We start from the raw sequence: 19,480 nt of genomic DNA on the forward strand, positions 1-19,480 counted from the left end.
GTGGAAAATGGAAGGGATAAGTCGAAGAGGGTAGAAATCATGTAGAAATGGATAAAGTAAAGGTACAAGTCCACGGTCAGACTGCAGCTGCAGGCTCCAAACGATATTACAGGAACATTCTATGAAAGTAATAAGCGCGGTGAAAATGCTGTTTTGCAACCGCGGCGGCCAGTGTTCGTACAGCTGCAGTGTGCAGCGACTGCAGATCGCATCTATCGTCAAGCATAGTGTCGACTTTCTCGAGAGTCGATGAAAAAGTACTACCTATTGTGTAGCCGGCATCACGTTACTCTTGGAATAGAGGCGACCATGGCCGCAACACTGCGTTTGACTGCTGCCGCTTGACGCCGCTCTTTTACTTGTACCTTTTATACTAAATTGGCCTACCCAGATGTGGTCTCGCATGTTTCATAGATTTACTTGAGGACATATTTTGAATCAGATACATATTTTTACACCCATACAGATAGTCATATAAGTTCATACGACTTAGGGTCATGGCACATTATACCGGCACCGCAACAGCACCGCTCCACACCAGCATTTAACTTGTCATTCAATTTAGTTAGAGCATTAAATCGTGTATAATATAATATATTTTATAATGTCAATACGACGGGCAGTCAACGCGCTTGCCGCTACCACACAACTCGAATCGCAGCCCGCGTGCTGCAAGCGAGCGGACCTTATGCGTGCAGCGCGCCGACGGCATACTCATTACGCGCCGACTCCGAGTCGGCCAGGTCCTAGGCGTGTTCATTAAAACAATATTGAGTTTACGGTGACAGCAAGCTTACACCTCGCGGCTGGCGCGCGGACTGCGAGCTTACACCTTGCGGGCAACGCGTAGTTAGCGCGCTGGCAGCTAGCTGTAGTCTAAATTCGAGGCGACGCCGTGCTGCAGCTGTGCTGTTGCGGTGCCGGTATAATGTGCCATGACCCTTATCTTCATTAAAAGCTTTTGAGTAGGCCTCTATCCTCTATGTTTCTCATTTTTTATAGTCTATTATATTGTATCTATTATCTATAGCATAGCAGTCTATGGTCTGTCTGTCAAAAAGCCGTTTGCTGCTGTTGATGGGTGTCGAGTTTCTATAAATTCTCATTTTAATCTTCTTACTTTGTGATTCAATATATTCTCCGTTGACTAAAAATGGTTTAATTATTATCTCTCGCAATAAATTAAGTACCGTGGCAGTTTTCTGACTCTGATAGAAGTTGTAAACAAATCCAAAATGTCCGTTCCTAGCACTGGATTGAGCAAATTGAAGAAGAAACATATTCGTGTAAAACATCAAAAAGTGAAACTTTTTCGTGCAAATGAACCATTACTATCTGTATTTATGTGGGGTGTAAATCATACGGTAATTATTTAATATTTTATGGTCTAATTGTAGAAGTATGGCGGGTGTGTAATCCTATTTGAAACGATCTCGGCAAGCGAAGCATCATTATTATGTCATTTCGCTCACAACTGGTTTGTTGTGGTTTAACAATGTTTACATTAGAATTTAGCTTAATAAAAAACTTATTGAAACACTTGTGTCCTATTGTAATTTTTGGCACACTGTCAATAAATAATGTTTTTTATGTGTCTCCTTGCCATTGAATATAAATAGACTAATAAGCTTTATTGCGTTGGACTTAGGTTCGATGAATATGTTGGTCACATAGTATTAATTTGCATTTATATGTGAAGTAAACTATTGTTATTATTTTCAGATAAATGAGCTAAGTCATGTCACAATTCCGGTCATGCTCCTTCCGGACGACTTCAGAGCGTACTCCAAGCTCAAAGTTGACAACCATTTATTTAACAAGTAAGAGTTATACAAAGTACTCATCAATCAATTTACAATTCAAAATTGACACTTCCCAAGACATGTTGCATCATAGGGGTTAAATATAATAAAACTAAAAAAATACTGTCTGTGCTTAGATGAAGTTGAGAGTTAATAAATAAATCTATTGATCTGACTGGATATTATTCCATATAGGTAGTTTTTCAATATACCAGTAGATTAATGTGAGAATAAAAGTTAAAAAAAAAAAAACATTTTAATTTGTTTATATTTTCATTAAAAAAAATATTTTGTAAATCATCGTCATTATTAGTAGTTTAAAGTTGGGTGCCACATGTTGCAAAAAAAACTGTAACAAGCATTATAATTATCTTCTAAAGATATAACACAAAAGAAGTCAAGGTTCAAATAACACACAATAACAGAATCCTTTGTTGAATCACTCCAGATTAAACATTAAAATTCTTACTAAAACTATTTTGAGAGAATTTACAATTGTATGATAAACACGCTAGACATTCAAGGACAGATTCAAACCAGATATTGCTAGTACTGGGAATAGACACATGTGTTCTATTTTTTTTAATGGTAGTATCTATGATATACTGGTAATTATTACTGGCACTTATGTTTGAATAGGTGACTGAAGTTAGCTGATTGCCTGCCCAGAATATATGCTATAATTTTTAATTTCAAAATTGTCCACTGTGCAGCCAGATTTTGAGAGAATTTATAACTGTATGAAATACACGCTAGACATTCAAGGACAGATTATTTTCAAACTAGATATTGCTAGTGGGAATAGACACATGTGTTATAAATTTCATGCTACATAGATTTTCCTTCAAGGAAGTACTATGAATTAGTCATGCTTGACTTATATTGAGGATAATGAGGCAACTAAAAATTATAGCTAGGATTTTTTATGGTAGTATGTCTATCATGTACTGGTAATTATTACTGGTACTTTATGTCTGAAATATACGGATGACTGAAGTGAGATGATTGGCTGTATATAATAATGTTTTAGTCAAGGGTAAAAACAAATGTTTTCTCTTTGAAATATTAGTGTAGATGTAGACATGTACTTCAGCAATTCTCTTTCTGGCATAAATGGTGGACTAACAAAATTGACTGGCTAAAATTATTTAATTCTGCAGTATAGCTGCTAATGTACGGCAGCAAAGTTATTTAGTATTTCCTTGAATTGATCTCTTGTCAAATTCGTGGTAGAATTCCAAGTTAAATCCAATGCCTATAAACAGCTTTCTCCCTTAAATATTTGGCTAGCCGCTAGTGTGTCAATAGTGTTACAAAATTATATTGGTGTACTTAAAACATATCTTTTAAGATTTTCCTCAAAGTATTTGAATGAAAAATGTTAGGATATTGTTATTGAAAGCAAAACAGCAAATTATGCAATTTTTATTGCTTCCCAGTTCCACAATTTGCATGGATGAATAGAATTTATTTTTTAAATTGTTTGACGTAAATTGGGCTGAAAAATTGTTACACACATGTTGTTACTGTGAAAACATCATAAATCTATGATTTTTTTTTATTTCATAAAGTTTGAAGATAATGTAGAAATTCAGGTGAGAATCTAGTTAGATGGTTGATTTATGTGTTTGTATTCTAGTCTCTTCTAAGAATTAAATAAAAGTACAAGATATACAAACTTTTTACAAGACGTTTTGATATTCTTGATAAAAATAACTAACATACTGTAGGTTTTCAGTGTACCAGTAAATTCTGTGAAACTACAATCTATTTTTCTCAATATTCTGAAAACATGTGCACATATAATCATACATGAAGCTTTATTTGATAAGTAGGGATTAAAGTTCTATTTAATTAGTGATAAGATCAATTTTATCGATATATTTATCTAGGTCCCCCACAATCTAACTAATAGGGTACCTAATATTGAGATAGGTTTTGCAATCTTAATTTATACTGAGTCATTTCCTCATGTATGTTTAATCCAGTTACCACTATGCACTCTTTTCCTCAATCGTATATTCCGAAGAAGTTACACCTACATTCCATTCGCGGTTCTCGCATTCGGCCCATGGGGACTTCTTGCTTACCAGGATAAAAAGCAGAACGCATTCTGAAATTATTTTCAAATCATACCTTAACTGTCCAGTTCAAAATAACTCTCAGATTTATAATATTTGCATAGATCTATACTATTTCTCCAAGTTCGATCTGTGACCTCATTTAAGTCTATCTAACATTCGGCAAAAATTCGGGTTTGCAGATATACTGAGCTATTTTCACATTTAAATTACGTATTAGAAAAGGTAAAGACTATTCTCCTCGTGTTACAAAAGTTATTTGCGTCCACAAATAGTAACACAAAGTCATCATGCAATCACTAATCTGATGCCTATTAAGATCCATTTAAACCATATTATAATCTTTGCTTACAAACGTATGGTGCGTCAATGCTAATAAAATTGTTAGAGCTAAATTATTCTTCTAATGGTATATTAATGGGTTGATACCTTTTGTGGTAACGGGACAAAGAAACAGAGGCAATTACTGATATTGTATAATAATAACTTACCTCTTACTAAAATAAAAGTAATCAACATACACATTTATAAAAATGCGTATGTGTTTTCCTTTCAATATCGTAATGGATTTATGGTAATTCTATCGATACGAAAAGCAGGTACATTTCCTATGACCCACTAGGCCTGTTCGTTATTCCAGGACAATGTCAACACCAGTTTATCGATTGTTTCAGAGAAAACATGCCATCTCACTTCAAGGTCAAGGAGTACTGCCCCCTGGTATTCAGGAATCTACGAGAGAGGTTCGGAATCGATGACCTAGACTACAAGGAGTCGCTCACAAGGTACAACCCTAACAATAATACCCGCCCATAGCCAATACCGCAGTCAAACTGGACTGGCACGAGTGATACGCTAACGATAATATTATTTCTTTATTGATTATGTATTTATTTATGTTTATTTTTATCCCCATATTGTATTATCTGGCATCCTCGATCCCACATCCCGTCCTGTGGTCCCTAGGTTTAGAAAGCCAGATAACTACCTGTGTTCGAGGCCCCAGAAGAGGCCTGGCGGCTTGCTGCGGCGGTCGGCGACTGCGCCTAACGGGGTTGCCAACCTGAAAAACGAAACACACCAAGAGAGCATATTCCACGATGCAAGCGAGTTCGTCAAACGAGGGCTGACGATAAAACGCCTGAGGTCAGCGGAGTTTTACTAAGCAGCTGTACGATTTTTTTTTTTCAGTTTTATTTTTTCTCAAATAACAGTATGTAGTGTGCCTTTCGAACTGACACGGCGAGCATAAGCATTTACCACGATCACTGGCTGTATTGTGAAGTCATTTCCCTTGTCTAACCGCTTGAAAGAGACCTCTATGAAAGATGGTTTCAAAAGTTTGAATATGGAATTGTTTTTTTTTTTTTGGATTTTGGTTTCTGTATGCCCATTGTCCTGATTATGATTCCAGTTTAGGTTAAATGGGTGTCAAGCGAGTGCCTCTCGATCCTTGATTGACCGTGACCTCTATTTACGTTCCTTAACCCCCACAATTGTCCCGTATGACTCCGTTACTTAATATATCGTATATATTTTTTCTTTAACATTAACACTACATGTGCACATTAATGCTAATGCACAGTCATGTGCACTTTCACCGGTTGGTAAGTATTTTAATATAAGCAACTCTTTCGCACTCGACACTGAATAGATATGGATGAGAAGGATGTCACAAAGATTAATTTTGCATCATGAAATGAAACAAAGGAAAGGATATTCAAGGGTAATACTTTTTGTTTCACCTTTTTGTGGAATTTCCGCCCGTGTGGTTTTACTTTGTGTGATACTAAGGGCTGACACAGACCGCAGACATTTTTTCCATGTTTTACCAGAGCTTAATAATTTTAAATGGATATAACTGAATTATTTGATCCCTATTTGTATTTTGAATATTTCTTGACTTTTCGTATCTCTTTGTGCGCCCTTGTTGTAACCCATAATTTTCTTTGAGTGTCCTTAATAATGTACATACTTGTTAGAGTGTTTGTAAGATGTACAATGTCACTAATTCACACACGAGTCACTCGATTGAATCACATACACTTTGAGTTCATTACCATTATACTTTGTAATGTAATTCAGTTTCATCTTAGTTATACACAGCGAAATTTGAACCCAATTTCGTAGTACTTACAGTTGATTTCATCTTGCCAAAGAAATTGAACACGTTGATGGAAAAATCACCTCAATTTTGAAATTAAAAGGAATTGAGTAGGTAATTAGAGCTATGGTTCTGCATAAGAATAATGAAAATATCTAAGTTACGGGCTGTTCCCTACGTTCCAGGAGAACCACTCTCCGTATCCGATTAAACAGTAGCAGTAGGTCTCGGGCTTTATTTATGTCTTGTTTATTTATGTATCAATTGAAATCAGTAGTTTGCCGAGAAAGCCGGACAGAGTTACATTCGCAATTATAACATTAGTAAGAAAGAAAGATTAATCATATTTTAGAGAGCCAAGATTACAGTTCTAGTCGACCTTTAGGGACCCCTAATTACTTAGGTCAGGACAAGGCCACGTACCCATTAGGTCCCTTTTCAAATCCTGCGTATAATTTTATAGCCTCAAAAATAAAAAAGGTCTTATCTCTAAGGTTTTATATTCTCAGAATAGACGTTTTAGTTTTTATCGATAACTATCGTGATTACGCAGGTGATGCCTTTCTTTGTAAAAGAAAATACGTGTTCAAAGATAAAAGGTGACTAATGTTGGTATTTTAATTTATAGGATTATATTATTTGCAAAAATCTCACTGAATCATCGATAAGAGTTTATTTACCTGTTAAGTTAGCTCGACAACTTGATCCTTTAAATTAAATTAACTAAAAGTCCATATTTTTTGCAGATAGTCTCTAATAACGAACTCTGTAATATTATTTAGTTAAATCAGTGTTTCTTAACCGGTGGTCCGCGGACCACTGGTGGTCCCTGGAGGCATTCCAAGTGGTCCGCGAAGCTTAGCTTCGCGACGCGACGTTGCTATACGGTATCTAACTTTATTTTTATTTTTATAATTGCGAGCGGGGGTTTTCGCATGGACGTATATCGGGTGTGTCGTACCTAGTCCCCCCATTCATGAAAATGTATGTTTGGGCTACATTTTACGTAATTTTGGTTTTGAGTTTTAAATAAAAAATAATTTAAATATCGCGTTCGCTTCGCTCGCGTATTCAGAAACTGTATGCGCTTAATTTTGCATAGTCCGATAAAAATTTCGCGCTCGCTTCGCTCGCGTATTAAAAAACGATATGCCCTTATTTTTGCATCTGTCAACAAACAAAACGTTAAACACGTTTGGGCTAAATTTTACGTAATATTTGGTTTAAGTCCGATAAAAATTTCGCGCTCGCTTCACTCGCGCATTTGGAAACTGCATAGGCAAGTTTTTCTTTATTTGCATTTGTTTACCTACACAACTGCCGACATGCGTTTAGCAGAGTGCTAATTTAGGTAAACCGATGAGGAACTTTAGTTAAAGTGGTCCCTCATGACTAAAAGGTTAAGAACCACTGAGTTAAATAGAAGAAGTAATACTCAACACAAAATATTATGCAAATTGTATGTTTCATGTACCTAAAGGAGTAAAAAAATATGTTCAATTTAGATACTGAGCAAATATTTTATAGAATTTGGACATACCATTACAAAGACAATAAATTACAAACAGAAGAATCCGAGTCAATAGGACCACATCAATCATAAATTATAAAGTTCAAACTACTAGTAATTTGTCGACAGATCTCAGCCAATCCCCGACGACTCGTCAGGCAAGTCGGGGGCGAAGTTCTACCAGAGCTACGACAGACTGTTCATCCTCAAGACCCTTACTTCCGAGGAAGTGGAGAGGATGCATTCGTTTCTAAAGCATTATCACCCCGTGAGTATTGCATTTTAGGTTTTTTAGCAGATTACATGTAGATGACGTCGTAGGAGGGTATGTAAGAATGTAAGAAAAAGACATGCTGCACCGACTAGTGGGAGCAGGGGCGGGATATATTCTATGTTGATCCACAATTTTTTGGTCAATCTGTATACTATTCGGTCCTCAGCTGTTTCTGACCCCCGAGGTGGTCGTAATTACTTCCATCTTTGAGCCCAGTCGTATAATTTTACTGCTGCATTCGAAAATGAATATGCAGTCTTATGCATTATGTCATGTTTAAATACGACTTGGTAGCAGGAGTCACCTTACAATTAAATTATATGACTCATTTCGGTATCTTTAACTGTGATCTAACAATATGTGTGAAGTTTTCACACCAAATATTACTTAGAAAAACATTTTATATTTGTGTTGAGCGAGGAATCAAATGTTAGGTATCTTGGATTACTCTTGTGCTAAAAATAATAGTCTGATTGATCCGCAATTTGTCAATATTGAGTTTAATTGTACAGCTATCGTTTTGTTCTTTGCTATATGAGCTTTCTATCTATACCTTAAAAAATAATGAACAAAATATTCCCCCTAATAATAGAGGAAAATGTATCATTATTCATATTCCGGGAGATAGCGATATCATTGACAAGTTATCAATTATTGTCATGTAAACAATGATAGTCGCGCTATCTAGTAGAAAGTACAATAACGTGGCACTTCCGATAATGTTGCGTACGAGAGATTATTTCAATGTCGTTCCAGTGAGTGTTTTAGAATAATTTTGAGCAAATCGATGGCTAAGATAGGGTGGAAAAGTAGTATTAAAATGAACATACTTCCTTTTTTTTTATATGCATTGTACTTTATGAATAAGAAAGGTTTCGGGGTATTCAAAAATTCCCACCCTCTAAAATGTAAACGATCGTTGAAGGACCACAGAGCTCATGTGTCTTCTTTCTCAAGGGTTTTATGTATCTTCTGATACTGGAGTCTGGGCCCATTTGAAAAATCCTGGTGCGCTGGACGTTGGAGTTTGAAACCGAATGGATTGTTTATGATTATGTTAAACCAATGAGGAAATCTTCCTTATGGTTGCAGTATATAGTAGAGAGGCACGGCAAGACGCTGCTGCCACAGTACCTGGGCATGTACCGGCTGACCGTGGACGGCATCGAGCACTACCTCGTCGCCACCAGGAACGTGTTCTCCAACCATCTTAATATACACAGGTTTGTTGTTATATACCTATGTACGATAGACCGCACATCAGTGGTAACTGTCATGCACCTTTACTCAATAGTAATAAGTACAATTCTCAAGTAAAACTGTTACCACTAACCTGAAGTTGACTGTACATAGTTGACGTCGTCACGACCTAAGGCTGTCTGACTTTTTGTAGGCGAAATATAGAACGCACTTACACTTTCTACAAAAAAGTCATAAAATCCTGGAACAGCCTACAGTAAATCGGCCATCGATTTATCGGACGAGGGCTGGCAGCTAAGCCCAAACCTTCTTCTTACCGAGTATTTATTTGAAGTCAATCAGGGGAGTGGAGTGGGAACTTCAAATACATATAAAATCGTTTTTTTTTTTCACCTAAATTAACATGGGATATGAGGAGTAATTTTATCAAGAAACTTAGTTTAAGCTTATTCCAATACTTGTTGACTTACAACGCACTCAACAACCGACATATTGTCATAACAACATAGGCGATAAAAAATTAAGGAAACTTCCCCATTTCAATGAAACAGGTTTAAGTACTTGACGTCACATTTAACCAGTTTCACTAACAACCAGTTTTCCTTCTAGATAAGGAGTTCTTATCACATTTCATACTTATTACATCAACTTGATACTGAAATTGAATGTCAATCATTATGTTCAGTACATTTGTACTTGGTTATGTGAAATTGCGATTCTTAATGGCACGTTCTTTTATTGAATCGCATCAAAGAATTTTATGAGTGTATTGTTAACCAATCTTAGAGTTAGAGTGTGAGGAGTTATCCATGACTGGATCCTGGAGGTCAGATGAATGGTGGATATACAAGTAAAAATATTTATATTTGGCAACACTAAGATACACTTAAAGACAACCCCCATATACTAGAAGTGCCTACATAGGAAATATTTAGAAGACAAAATTATACTTCATAAAGTATTTACTTTTTAAAGTGGTTTAACACACAGAGAGCCTAATTAAAAGGCTATGAAGTAAATAATTGATAAAAGATTTATTTTTAACATTGACCTTCTACCACTGTTGTTTTATTATACTAAAATCATGTGTACACTCTCTATATCAAAGTAAAACATGTTCATAAATTCATCCTTTACACCTCAATTTCCAGGAAATACGACTTAAAAGGCTCTACAGTAGACCGGGAGGCTTCCGAGAAGGAGTTGGAGAAAGACCTGCCGACCCTCAAGGACAACGACTTCATCAAGCAAGGAGTCCGCATCGATATCGGTGACGCTGCCAAAGAGAAGCTGCTTGAAACGCTTACTGCTGATGTTGAGGTATTATTGTTGAAATAATGCAAAAAGAATCATATATCATAAGTATCTTTATAATGGCGTCAAACGCTCACATTTTAACTATGAAAAGATAATGGCGGTTGCTTGAGAGTTTTATTTAGATTGACTTAAAATTGGTTGACATAATATCAAAGAAATGACGGCGAAAGTTAGTCTGTGTTCTGATACTTTACTGATATGCAGCTGAATCCGGTGGTCCTCGTGCGATGGTGGACGAAGGCAGTGGGGGTGCATGAGCACGAGGGGGACATGTGTGCGCGGGATTACAGTGTTTGTCATGTCCTGTCATGTACGATTTTGCCAGGATATTAAAATGTTTATTTGCTATTGCAGTTCCTAACAAAGCTGCACCTGATGGACTACTCGCTGCTGCTGGGCATGCACGAGTGCGGACGCGGCGAGGCCGAGGCCGAGGCCGCCCAGCGCGACGCCGACCGCGACTCCGACAACAACGACTCCGACACCGACTCCGACACCGACAACAGGCATCATGGCGACAGGTAACCTTACTCAACTGGCGAGGCCGAGGCCGATGAACCGATTTGGATGCGGTTTTTGAATGAAAGCTGTTAGTATATAGACATCTTTCTTCGAAATTGGCTCTTCAGCGCTAAAGTATTTTTTTTTTAAGTCAAGTTTTGGGTTTTCAAATTTAACTTTTATGCTGGACCTACCGCGATGCTGTTATGTTAACTTAAAAACTCTTGAACTTTTTTATTAATGATGGCCTAATTTTGTAATTTATTGCCTGTTAACAGATGGGGCTACAACACTCCGCCGGACAGTCCGCGCGGGTTCGCGCGTCAGTCGTCGCTGCGCTACGAGGGCATCATACCAGAACTCGACATCTATGCCATACCCAGTCAGGAGAGTACGTATCAAATAAATAATATTATATCAAATCAATAAAATCGAAGGAATCTTATTGAACATGGAAGAGAGTAAACTAAAACAATTTTTTGACCGCCTTCTTGTACTAAAAGTGACTTGGGCCATTAAATAAAATACATAAATTGTCTGCATCTTTGCCTTAGGTCTGTGCTCAATACTATTACTACAATAACTTAACAGGTTTGACTTTTGTTTTCAGGTGCCCCAAAAAAGGAGATTTACTTTGTCGCGCTTATTGATGTACTGACGCATTATGGTGTCAAGAAACAGGTATTTCTAGCAGATACACATTTTAAATATATACTCCGTCTTTATAACACGCTCTAGCCAACGATAGCAGAGTGTAAAGTGCTCCATTGTAAAGTGAAAGTTAGTTTAAATTAAATAAAAATAAACATTTTATTTGAGACGCTTCCATGGTTGACATGAATGTTGTGAGAACCGGAGCTCGTCTCAGGCACATTATAGTACCTATGTACCATATACAGTATAATTATCGGCAAAGATATTGAGCCCTGACCTTCACCTGCGCAGAATTAATTTATTATTATTGGTTTATTGCCTTAAGTGTACAGTGCGCAAAGCGATCCCCACTCTTCCGCCGAGAGCTCATTATCCGTGCCGAAAACTATAAGAAACCTCACCTTTTTTTAAAGCCCTAATCTTTTACTCACGTTAATTATTTATTCCAGGCGGCAAAAGCAGCAAAAACAGTGAAATACGGTAGCAACGTGGACGGCATATCGACCTGCGACCCCGAGCAGTACGGCAAGCGGTTCATAGAGTTCGTGGCCAAGGCCATCGAGGGCAACTAGGCCAACACGGACCACGGTGCTTCTTACAGTACACGTACTTATGTCGCGGGTTATGTAGCGAATGGAGGGCTCATGTCAAGGATGTCTGGGAAAAAAAGCTATACCTTTAAGTTGACTGGTGAATTTGTAAAATCAGTAAATTGATGAAAAATGTGTAGTATTGTTACAAGAAAGATAAACACGCGTTTGATTTATTTAAACACGTGTCAAAAAGTATTTGCAATAACAATTACTAAAAGCATTGGCGGTTAATAATCTCAGCTGAAATTAGCTGTATGGTATACAATGATACATTTAGTTTCTATTACGCAGTCTAGCAACTAAATACCTATAATATTACAATAAAGTTACCATACAGTTTACAGTGAAATAGTCATCAATATACACTGATTTGGTTTGAAGTGAAAGGCATTTGATAGCACATTAGCACTTCATTTGTTTACTAATCTGTGGTACTTATAGATGTCGCTACTGTGCCGTGGGTTGTTAAGAACATTGCCTAACGTTAATCATTTATTTATTTTTCATGAATTGGCCATGTATAGATAAAAATCACTGTAATAGTGATCACTTTAGGCTTCGAAGTATTCGAGGCCCGTTTTATTTTGAAGAAAGAAACACTTGGATTTAAAAATAAACTGTATACTCAAGCCACAGTAGCGCCCATCAACGAATATTTTGGACTGAACAGATACAAATTTTCTAGTTTCTCTTTCGATGATTTTTTCGTCTACAACTTGTTTACGAATTAACGAAAAGATTTATGTATGAACGTTCCATTAGTTTCGAATGTTTTCGCTGCATTCATTGTTTAGTTCCCGCTAGCTCATTTATAGACCTAATTAAGTTCACTCATTGATCCTTTTGTTAGAAAATAAATTGGACTTTACAGGGTGACGTAGAATATAAAGGGTTGGTAGTTTATTTAGAAGCGATTTTGAAACCAGTAAAGAAATTATTCAAATTGCCCGGCTAATATCAACATTGACCAAAATGCTAGTATTGCCCGGGTGATGTAAATAATTTACGAAGTCTTGGCTTTTGACGTTTATTATGTTCACGTAGTTACGTACTGAAAGAAGCACCGCTTTAATGTTGTTATATCTTGTCCAAGACAAGTACCACGATACAGTAAGTGTAATAACGTCGATTCTAATGAGAAATAAATGCAAATAAATTAAATTTCATATGTTAAAAAAATCGTAGTGTGGAGGCATGTAATTGATATTAGCGATTATGCAAAACGATCGGACAGTTTGCAAAGTTTGACGTTTTATCAAATTATTTATTCGCTTTGCGTGCGAATGAACACATTGTTGTGCAATAGACACGTTGAAAGGATTGCTGAATCGTAGAAAGACGGACTTGAGGTTTAAAATATGACTATAACCAACTATAACTCAAAATAGCCGTTGTAAAACTCTGACCAGCTATTCTGCGATCTAGCGTGACAGTATGAAATCCAGGTCGGTCATTGTCCGAAACAGGGACGGTTACGGGTTGTAAGGGACCCATTTTTTTACAATTATAATGTTCTACACTTTCGTCTTGATGTTTGCAATAATAATTATAATAAGCGGACCCTTTTTGACAATATTCACGTTTTATTCTATCACTAAGTCCCTGTTTTGTGCTATTTCAATCTTTATAAAGTTGTATTCGAAGCTGACTTGTGATAGTTGTCATTATTAGTATAAAAAGACTGTCGTTATATACGCACATTCTAACATATTTTTATTGATTGATAATATTTTTAAATCGTTGTTTATTTAATTAAAATAATCATAGATTGGTAGTAGAAAAGAAAATTTAATTTCTAATCTGTGTTTGAAATTATTAAATGACAATAAGTATTTTAATATACAAGGCATAAAGTCAGCTTTGAATACAGTTCAGCTAATTCGCACTATATCCCGATACCTGACAATCCTTTGAGTAAGCGATGTTAAATTTATGGATCGATCTTTTATAAATGTTCAGGACATTTGGATAATACGATTCGATTCATAAATTAGACTTCTATGTAACATACATAATTGACAAATGTGCTTGTGTTTCTAAGGGTGCGTCCACATCTGGCGAATGCGCCGCGAATGCGCAGCACGCGAGCCGATCGCGAGCTGTCCGCGAGCTGCGCGCGTGCAGTCACTGCAATAGTTCGGTGCGCCTCTTTAGCGCAACTCACGCAAGGCTCGTATAGAGCGCGCGAGCGGCGCGCGATCTGCGCGCAATCAGTTCTCGCCCTTACAGTTCCGTATATTGGCTCAGTACTATCGAAGATGGCAGACGTCGCGCGCCGCCTGCGCGCCGCTCGCGTGCGGCGCTTAGGTCGCGCGCGAGCTGCGCGCGGGCCAAGCAGAAGCGGCGCACGAACAAAAATGCACGCGCGCAGCTCGCGGACAGCTCGCGATCGGCTCGCGTGCTGCGCATTCGCGGCGCATTCGCCAGATGTGGACGCACCCTAAGATATGGAATTGTAATAATTAAGTGAGAGCGAGTGAAAACAAAAACATGCGGTTTTGAAACATCCATTCGTTGTATAAGCTGTGTCGTGTTATTCCAATCTGTGAGAACGAGCTTATTGGTCAATGATGTATGCCTAAATTCTGTATACAATTGCTTGCATTTTTACTGTAATATAATTTATTGTTGTTACAAAACATAATTCTGCAATTTACAGAAAGAATGCAATCAATCTCTATACAACATGGAACCTTCCAAGCACGTTTGCAATAATTTTCATAACTCGTTATTAGCTTTTTATAATGTTCCGCTAACGCGTAGTATAGTATTGACAAATTATAATGAATAAATAAAAATGTTAAATATCATTGAATTAGGATGTTGACGTGTTACGGTTGGCCAATTTAACTTTATCAATCAAATTACGTGTATACTAATTGGCCGTTGTATTATATCTTATTGTAATGCCTTCGATATATTGTTTGAAGTACATACTTGTTCATAATAATGTCGCGAGACTAAACCCTCGGGAGTATGGACCGACGCGAGTGAACTAACTTATGAAATTGTCAATAAACCTTTTTGAACATTATGATTTTGGATAATAGTGACTTTAGATGTGAAATTGTTGTTTATAAAATAATGAATTTGTGTCGATCCATACTGGTGGACGATGTATGGGGTCTGTTGTTACCTGACATATAATACATGTAAAGCTATAAAACCAATCATATCTACAATATCGTGTTGAACTGTCTTGATGATGAAGAATAAAAATGTATTCATCAGACCCCATATATTTCTGTTCCCAAGGAAGACTGTTATCAGTGTATTCGGTATTGTACTCGTTAAATAACGTTTAACTATGTATTCTATTACAAGGGCGCTTAAGTCCGGAATTGTATAAAAACGGCCATTGTTAAGAGTCGGTGTTTCACCCATTGTAATTCATAATGTCGTTTTGCCAATATACCCATACCTAGTTCGCTTAGTTTCTGTCTAGAGTAGTGTTTTTAATAGTACGATGTAAGATTTTGTTATTTATTATTCTATATTTCGAATAAGACTTGGATTGTTATGAAGTCTTTGTGATTTATTCTGTGAAAATTCATGTGCCGTTTACGGTGTAATAGTAATATTGGTAAATTTTATACTTTGGCGTCGACTGGCGTGATTCAACGCCATATCGAATGTTTAGCTGACCTCAGAATAATTATAATAGCTCTTCATGTAATTCTTTTTAACTTTTGACTGTTTATCGGGGAATATTACAAGATTTACTAATTGAAATCAGTATTTGGGGCGACATTTCGTACGCCTTTCATTTGAAATAATTTTGTCAGATGTTAGTTTTTTTTTGTGATAGATATTGTTTACTTTTAGATATTAATTTTATATTAGAATTTCGAGTCGACCACTTTTTCATGTTTCCAAATTTTAAAATGATGTGAAGTACTATTTTGTTACGAAGTGGTCCTCTTTAGTAGTATTAGAAATCCTTTGTTACCCTCTCAGTGAAGAGGATTTTTTTATTAATTTTATCCAAAAGCCCCTGTCTACATATTCCTGAACAATGTGTTAGTCATGAAATGATTCAAATTATGTCATATGTGTTGCCATTGTTTAGGTCGGTAATTGTATTTTAATTTGTAGTTATGTTATTTCGAATAGGTTTTATCTTGTTATCGGTGACGGTTGAAGGCACGAGCCCGCAGTGTACGGCGTATATTTATTAAACGATAGCTTCGCTACATCAAACTTATTCGGCATGTAAGCAACACGGTTGAAATGTTAATTCTCTAGTCTACTACTCTTGTAAAGACAAAAAATATGTATGAAAAATCAAAACTTAATTTTTTAAATATTCGGTTTATAAAGATTCTGCATTATAAGAGTTTTATTTATTTATGACCTCTCCTTTGAACAAGTTTTAGTCAAAAGTGTTAGAAGTCAGTTTTCTATTCAATGGTAATTTTAAAAATAAAAGAGCCAATAAACTTTTATGATAATTTTATTAGTAAAAGCTCCGACCGCGACATATCTTACAACAAACTAGTCCATCCTCGTCTTGACGTGTTTCTCAGTGATCTTGTCCTTCTCGATGATGTACACGACGGCGCCCCAACCGGAGATCGCGTCGCGGTCAGCTGCGTTCACTAGCGCCTGTAAATAAGAATAGGTATCAGCCATGTTTCTTTAAGACTTACAACCAATTTCTACATCAAAAGTAAAAGCCAAAGTAAAAGTTAAAGTAATGTCTATAGTCTGTTTTTTAATCTCGTAGACTAAATTGACACTTGCAAAATGTCAAACTTTCTAATAATTTTGCTAGCTCTGTGGTGCAGTGTCGTACTTACGATACCGGTTCGTTGAATCGTAACTTTTTACAATAAGTCATCCTGAAATAATGGGCTTATCCTTGATGATTACGCATGGCTTTGCGTGGTCAGATATCCCTGGCAGTTTGTAGCACGTCGTACAGCCATGTGTACGTACGTGAATTTTAAATATAAAACTTTGAATGAATATTAAATTCGTCTATTATAGATAAAAAGTTACGATTCAACGAACCGGTATCGTAAGTACAACACTGCACCACAGAGCTAGCAAAATTATTAGAAAGTTTGACATTTTGCAAGTGTCAATTTAGTCTACGAGATTAAAAAACAGACTATAAAGTAGTAACGTAACGGTCAAATTCGTTTTTTCTATTTAGCTTTTGCTGTTACTTTAGCCTTGAAAAAACGAATTTGACCGTTACTTTTATTAATTTCTGATAGAGAATGAATCTTCTGAGTTCACAGGCCTTTTACAAGGCAAGGGAAATCTCTTTTTTCCTCCATTCAGGTGTAAAACACATTTTAAAGACTTTCTGGGAATACATTTCTTTCGCCAGCCATGCTAGGGCAAGGGATGGGAAGATAATGGAGATAAATGTACATGTATGGGTCCCAGCCCAGCTAAATTTCTTGAAAAACAGTTTTACAGGGAGTACTATGAGGCCTGTATTCTGAAGATGTATGATCTCTAAAATATGGCAAAAAGCTATTAGCAAATCCAGTATGGTGCATACCTGTGAGATAGTTTCGAACAGTTCATCTGGAGATAGGTTGGGTTCCCACAGAGCTTCACACATACCATACAGCTGTTCTGAGCATGTGCCTGACACTACGAAGTCCTCAGGCTCATTGGGGCAGCCAATCTGTGAAAAATTAAAAAAAAGTTATAACTTCTCATGTGGTGATAAGGTGACAAGAACATCATTCTAAATTCATTCGAGGTAAATACAAAGGTAAGGTTTTATTTGTAGAAGCAATAGTAAGTACTTAATAGCATACTGAAATGGTAGGTAATTATTAAACTTGATTGACTAATAAGTTATGAACACCAGTGATTGACATTACAACATAGTATATTAAACCATGGCTAGTAAACATGTAAGGAATCTTACCAGATCCATATTGCACACATAGGGCTGGTTATCGTAGGGATCCAGTCCAGCGATGACGGGCTCAATGAAGTAGGGTCCAAAGCGCCTCTCATACAACAGGTTGGAGAGCATTGCTGAGAACGTCTTGGGTCTCATCATTCTGTTCTCTTTCAGCTCGTAAAGGTTCATTCTGTAATGAAATTAGAAATCATGTTGAGTAAAGTAAAATAAAAAGTTTTATGCCCGTTTTCACCAACAATCTCTTAATCTAAGTGCCACTTAGAATAAGGGCTTTCCCAATTTTGACATAAATAACTATGTATAAGGGACCCCTAAACTTTGGTGAAAACGAAATTCTTATTAAGTGTTCCGTAAATGCTCTTAGGGGATCCTTAAATTTAGGTATTTGTTGGTGAAAATGGGCATTAATTAATGTATCTGAATAAAGACTGATATGTAATATGTTCTAAGTTTATAAAAATGGTGTAATGACACAACAAATTTGAGAGTTGAATGACCATAGCTTGCGATCAAAATGTATGAACAACCCTGTCTCGCATAGTGTCTTTAGGATTCACAATCCTAAAAACACTTAACAAGCATGACTTCTAAATTGGTTTCAGGAGTTTTGCGAGTTCAACATACGTTCATACCTGAATTTTAGTCTCTGGAACACTGTCTGTGTATCAGTAGCTAAGCCGGGAAGGCCGACATACAGTGCAGGGCCCATTTGATACACCTTGGGGAAGTTGGTGGAAACAGTCTGAGCCTGAATACCGAAGCGTTTGTCTGTCGCGATTGCCACGCAGTCCTTCCCCTTCATTGCGACTACCGCACCTCCATTGTAAGCTAAAATAGACTGAAAACAGTTCGAGACGTTAGAAAGAAGGAATTGGCATTGTCTAAGCAAAGTATGTATACTTTCTACAAATAATACAGATGACTGCTATTTAAACTATGAAGAACAAGTGAAATTATCATGAAAAAGAATCTATAGAGAGTAATAACTAGCCTCAATAGAGTCGTTTTACAACAAAATAGAAATAATGCTTCGTAATGTTCATGACGCTATCATAACCAATATTCATATAATTCGAATATGTATAGCCCCAAAACTGTAATAATATGTAATATATTGCAAAATATACTTACCATTTTGCTTTATGTAAATAAATCCAGCTAATTTCTAATAAAAACACGGCAATAAACTTTACACGGGAAACCGAAAAAGTGACAATTCATCGGCGACAAATTGAAACAGATACAAAATTTAAAAACATATTTCCATTAGGGATGGGCAAATGGGGAAAAAATATCGATATATATCGTATCGATATTTTTAAAATATATCGATAATAATTGACTAAAAAATATCGATATGTTGATATATCGATATTTTCTGCGCAATAAGCAATTATCTATAAAAATTGTCAAAATATTCGAAATTTTAAAGCAAATACACATCTGGCTGTTTTGACATCAGTTTTATTATTAAAAAATAAGTACATAAAGCCAAGAAAAAAACAACATCATCAACACAACAAAAATTACATTATTCAAACCAGTATTTGT

The 19,480-nt window shown here is 36.4% G+C and overlaps 2 protein-coding genes across 4 annotated transcripts; one reads left to right on the forward strand and one right to left on the reverse strand.

The window, feature by feature from the left end:
- The first annotated feature begins 1,024 nt into the window (after positions 1-1,024).
- LOC124636831 (phosphatidylinositol 5-phosphate 4-kinase type-2 alpha) lies at positions 1,025-16,370 on the forward strand. Of its 3 annotated transcripts, none has more exons than XM_047173011.1 (12): positions 1,025-1,364; positions 1,723-1,820; positions 4,558-4,668; positions 4,850-5,029; positions 7,627-7,765; positions 8,864-8,994; positions 10,123-10,291; positions 10,643-10,809; positions 11,068-11,180; positions 11,400-11,470; positions 11,893-14,077; positions 14,482-16,370. In XM_047173011.1, the coding sequence occupies exons 1-11, from the start codon at positions 1,236-1,238 to the stop codon at positions 12,013-12,015; spliced, it is 1,431 nt and encodes a 476-aa protein (XP_047028967.1). In that variant the 5' UTR covers positions 1,025-1,235; the 3' UTR covers positions 12,016-14,077; positions 14,482-16,370. The 3 variants fall into 3 exon arrangements, with proteins under 3 accessions (XP_047028967.1, XP_047028969.1, XP_047028968.1); XM_047173012.1 differs by lacking the exon at positions 1,025-1,364 and adding an exon at positions 1,521-1,648; XM_047173013.1 differs by lacking the exon at positions 4,850-5,029 and having other exon boundaries at positions 1,027-1,364.
- Positions 16,371-16,471: 101 nt separating this feature from the next.
- LOC124636832 (proteasome subunit beta type-3) lies at positions 16,472-19,196 on the reverse strand. Its single transcript, XM_047173014.1, has 5 exons — positions 19,061-19,196; positions 18,562-18,767; positions 17,930-18,098; positions 17,552-17,680; positions 16,472-16,641 (listed from the first exon to the last, which is right to left on the reverse strand). The coding sequence occupies exons 1-5, from the start codon at positions 19,061-19,063 to the stop codon at positions 16,531-16,533; spliced, it is 618 nt and encodes a 205-aa protein (XP_047028970.1). The 5' UTR covers positions 19,064-19,196; the 3' UTR covers positions 16,472-16,530.
- Positions 19,197-19,480: the final 284 nt, after the last annotated feature.

Source organism: Helicoverpa zea, chromosome 15, assembly GCF_022581195.2.
Source record: "Helicoverpa zea isolate HzStark_Cry1AcR chromosome 15, ilHelZeax1.1, whole genome shotgun sequence".
NCBI lineage: Eukaryota > Metazoa > Arthropoda > Insecta > Lepidoptera > Noctuidae > Helicoverpa > Helicoverpa zea.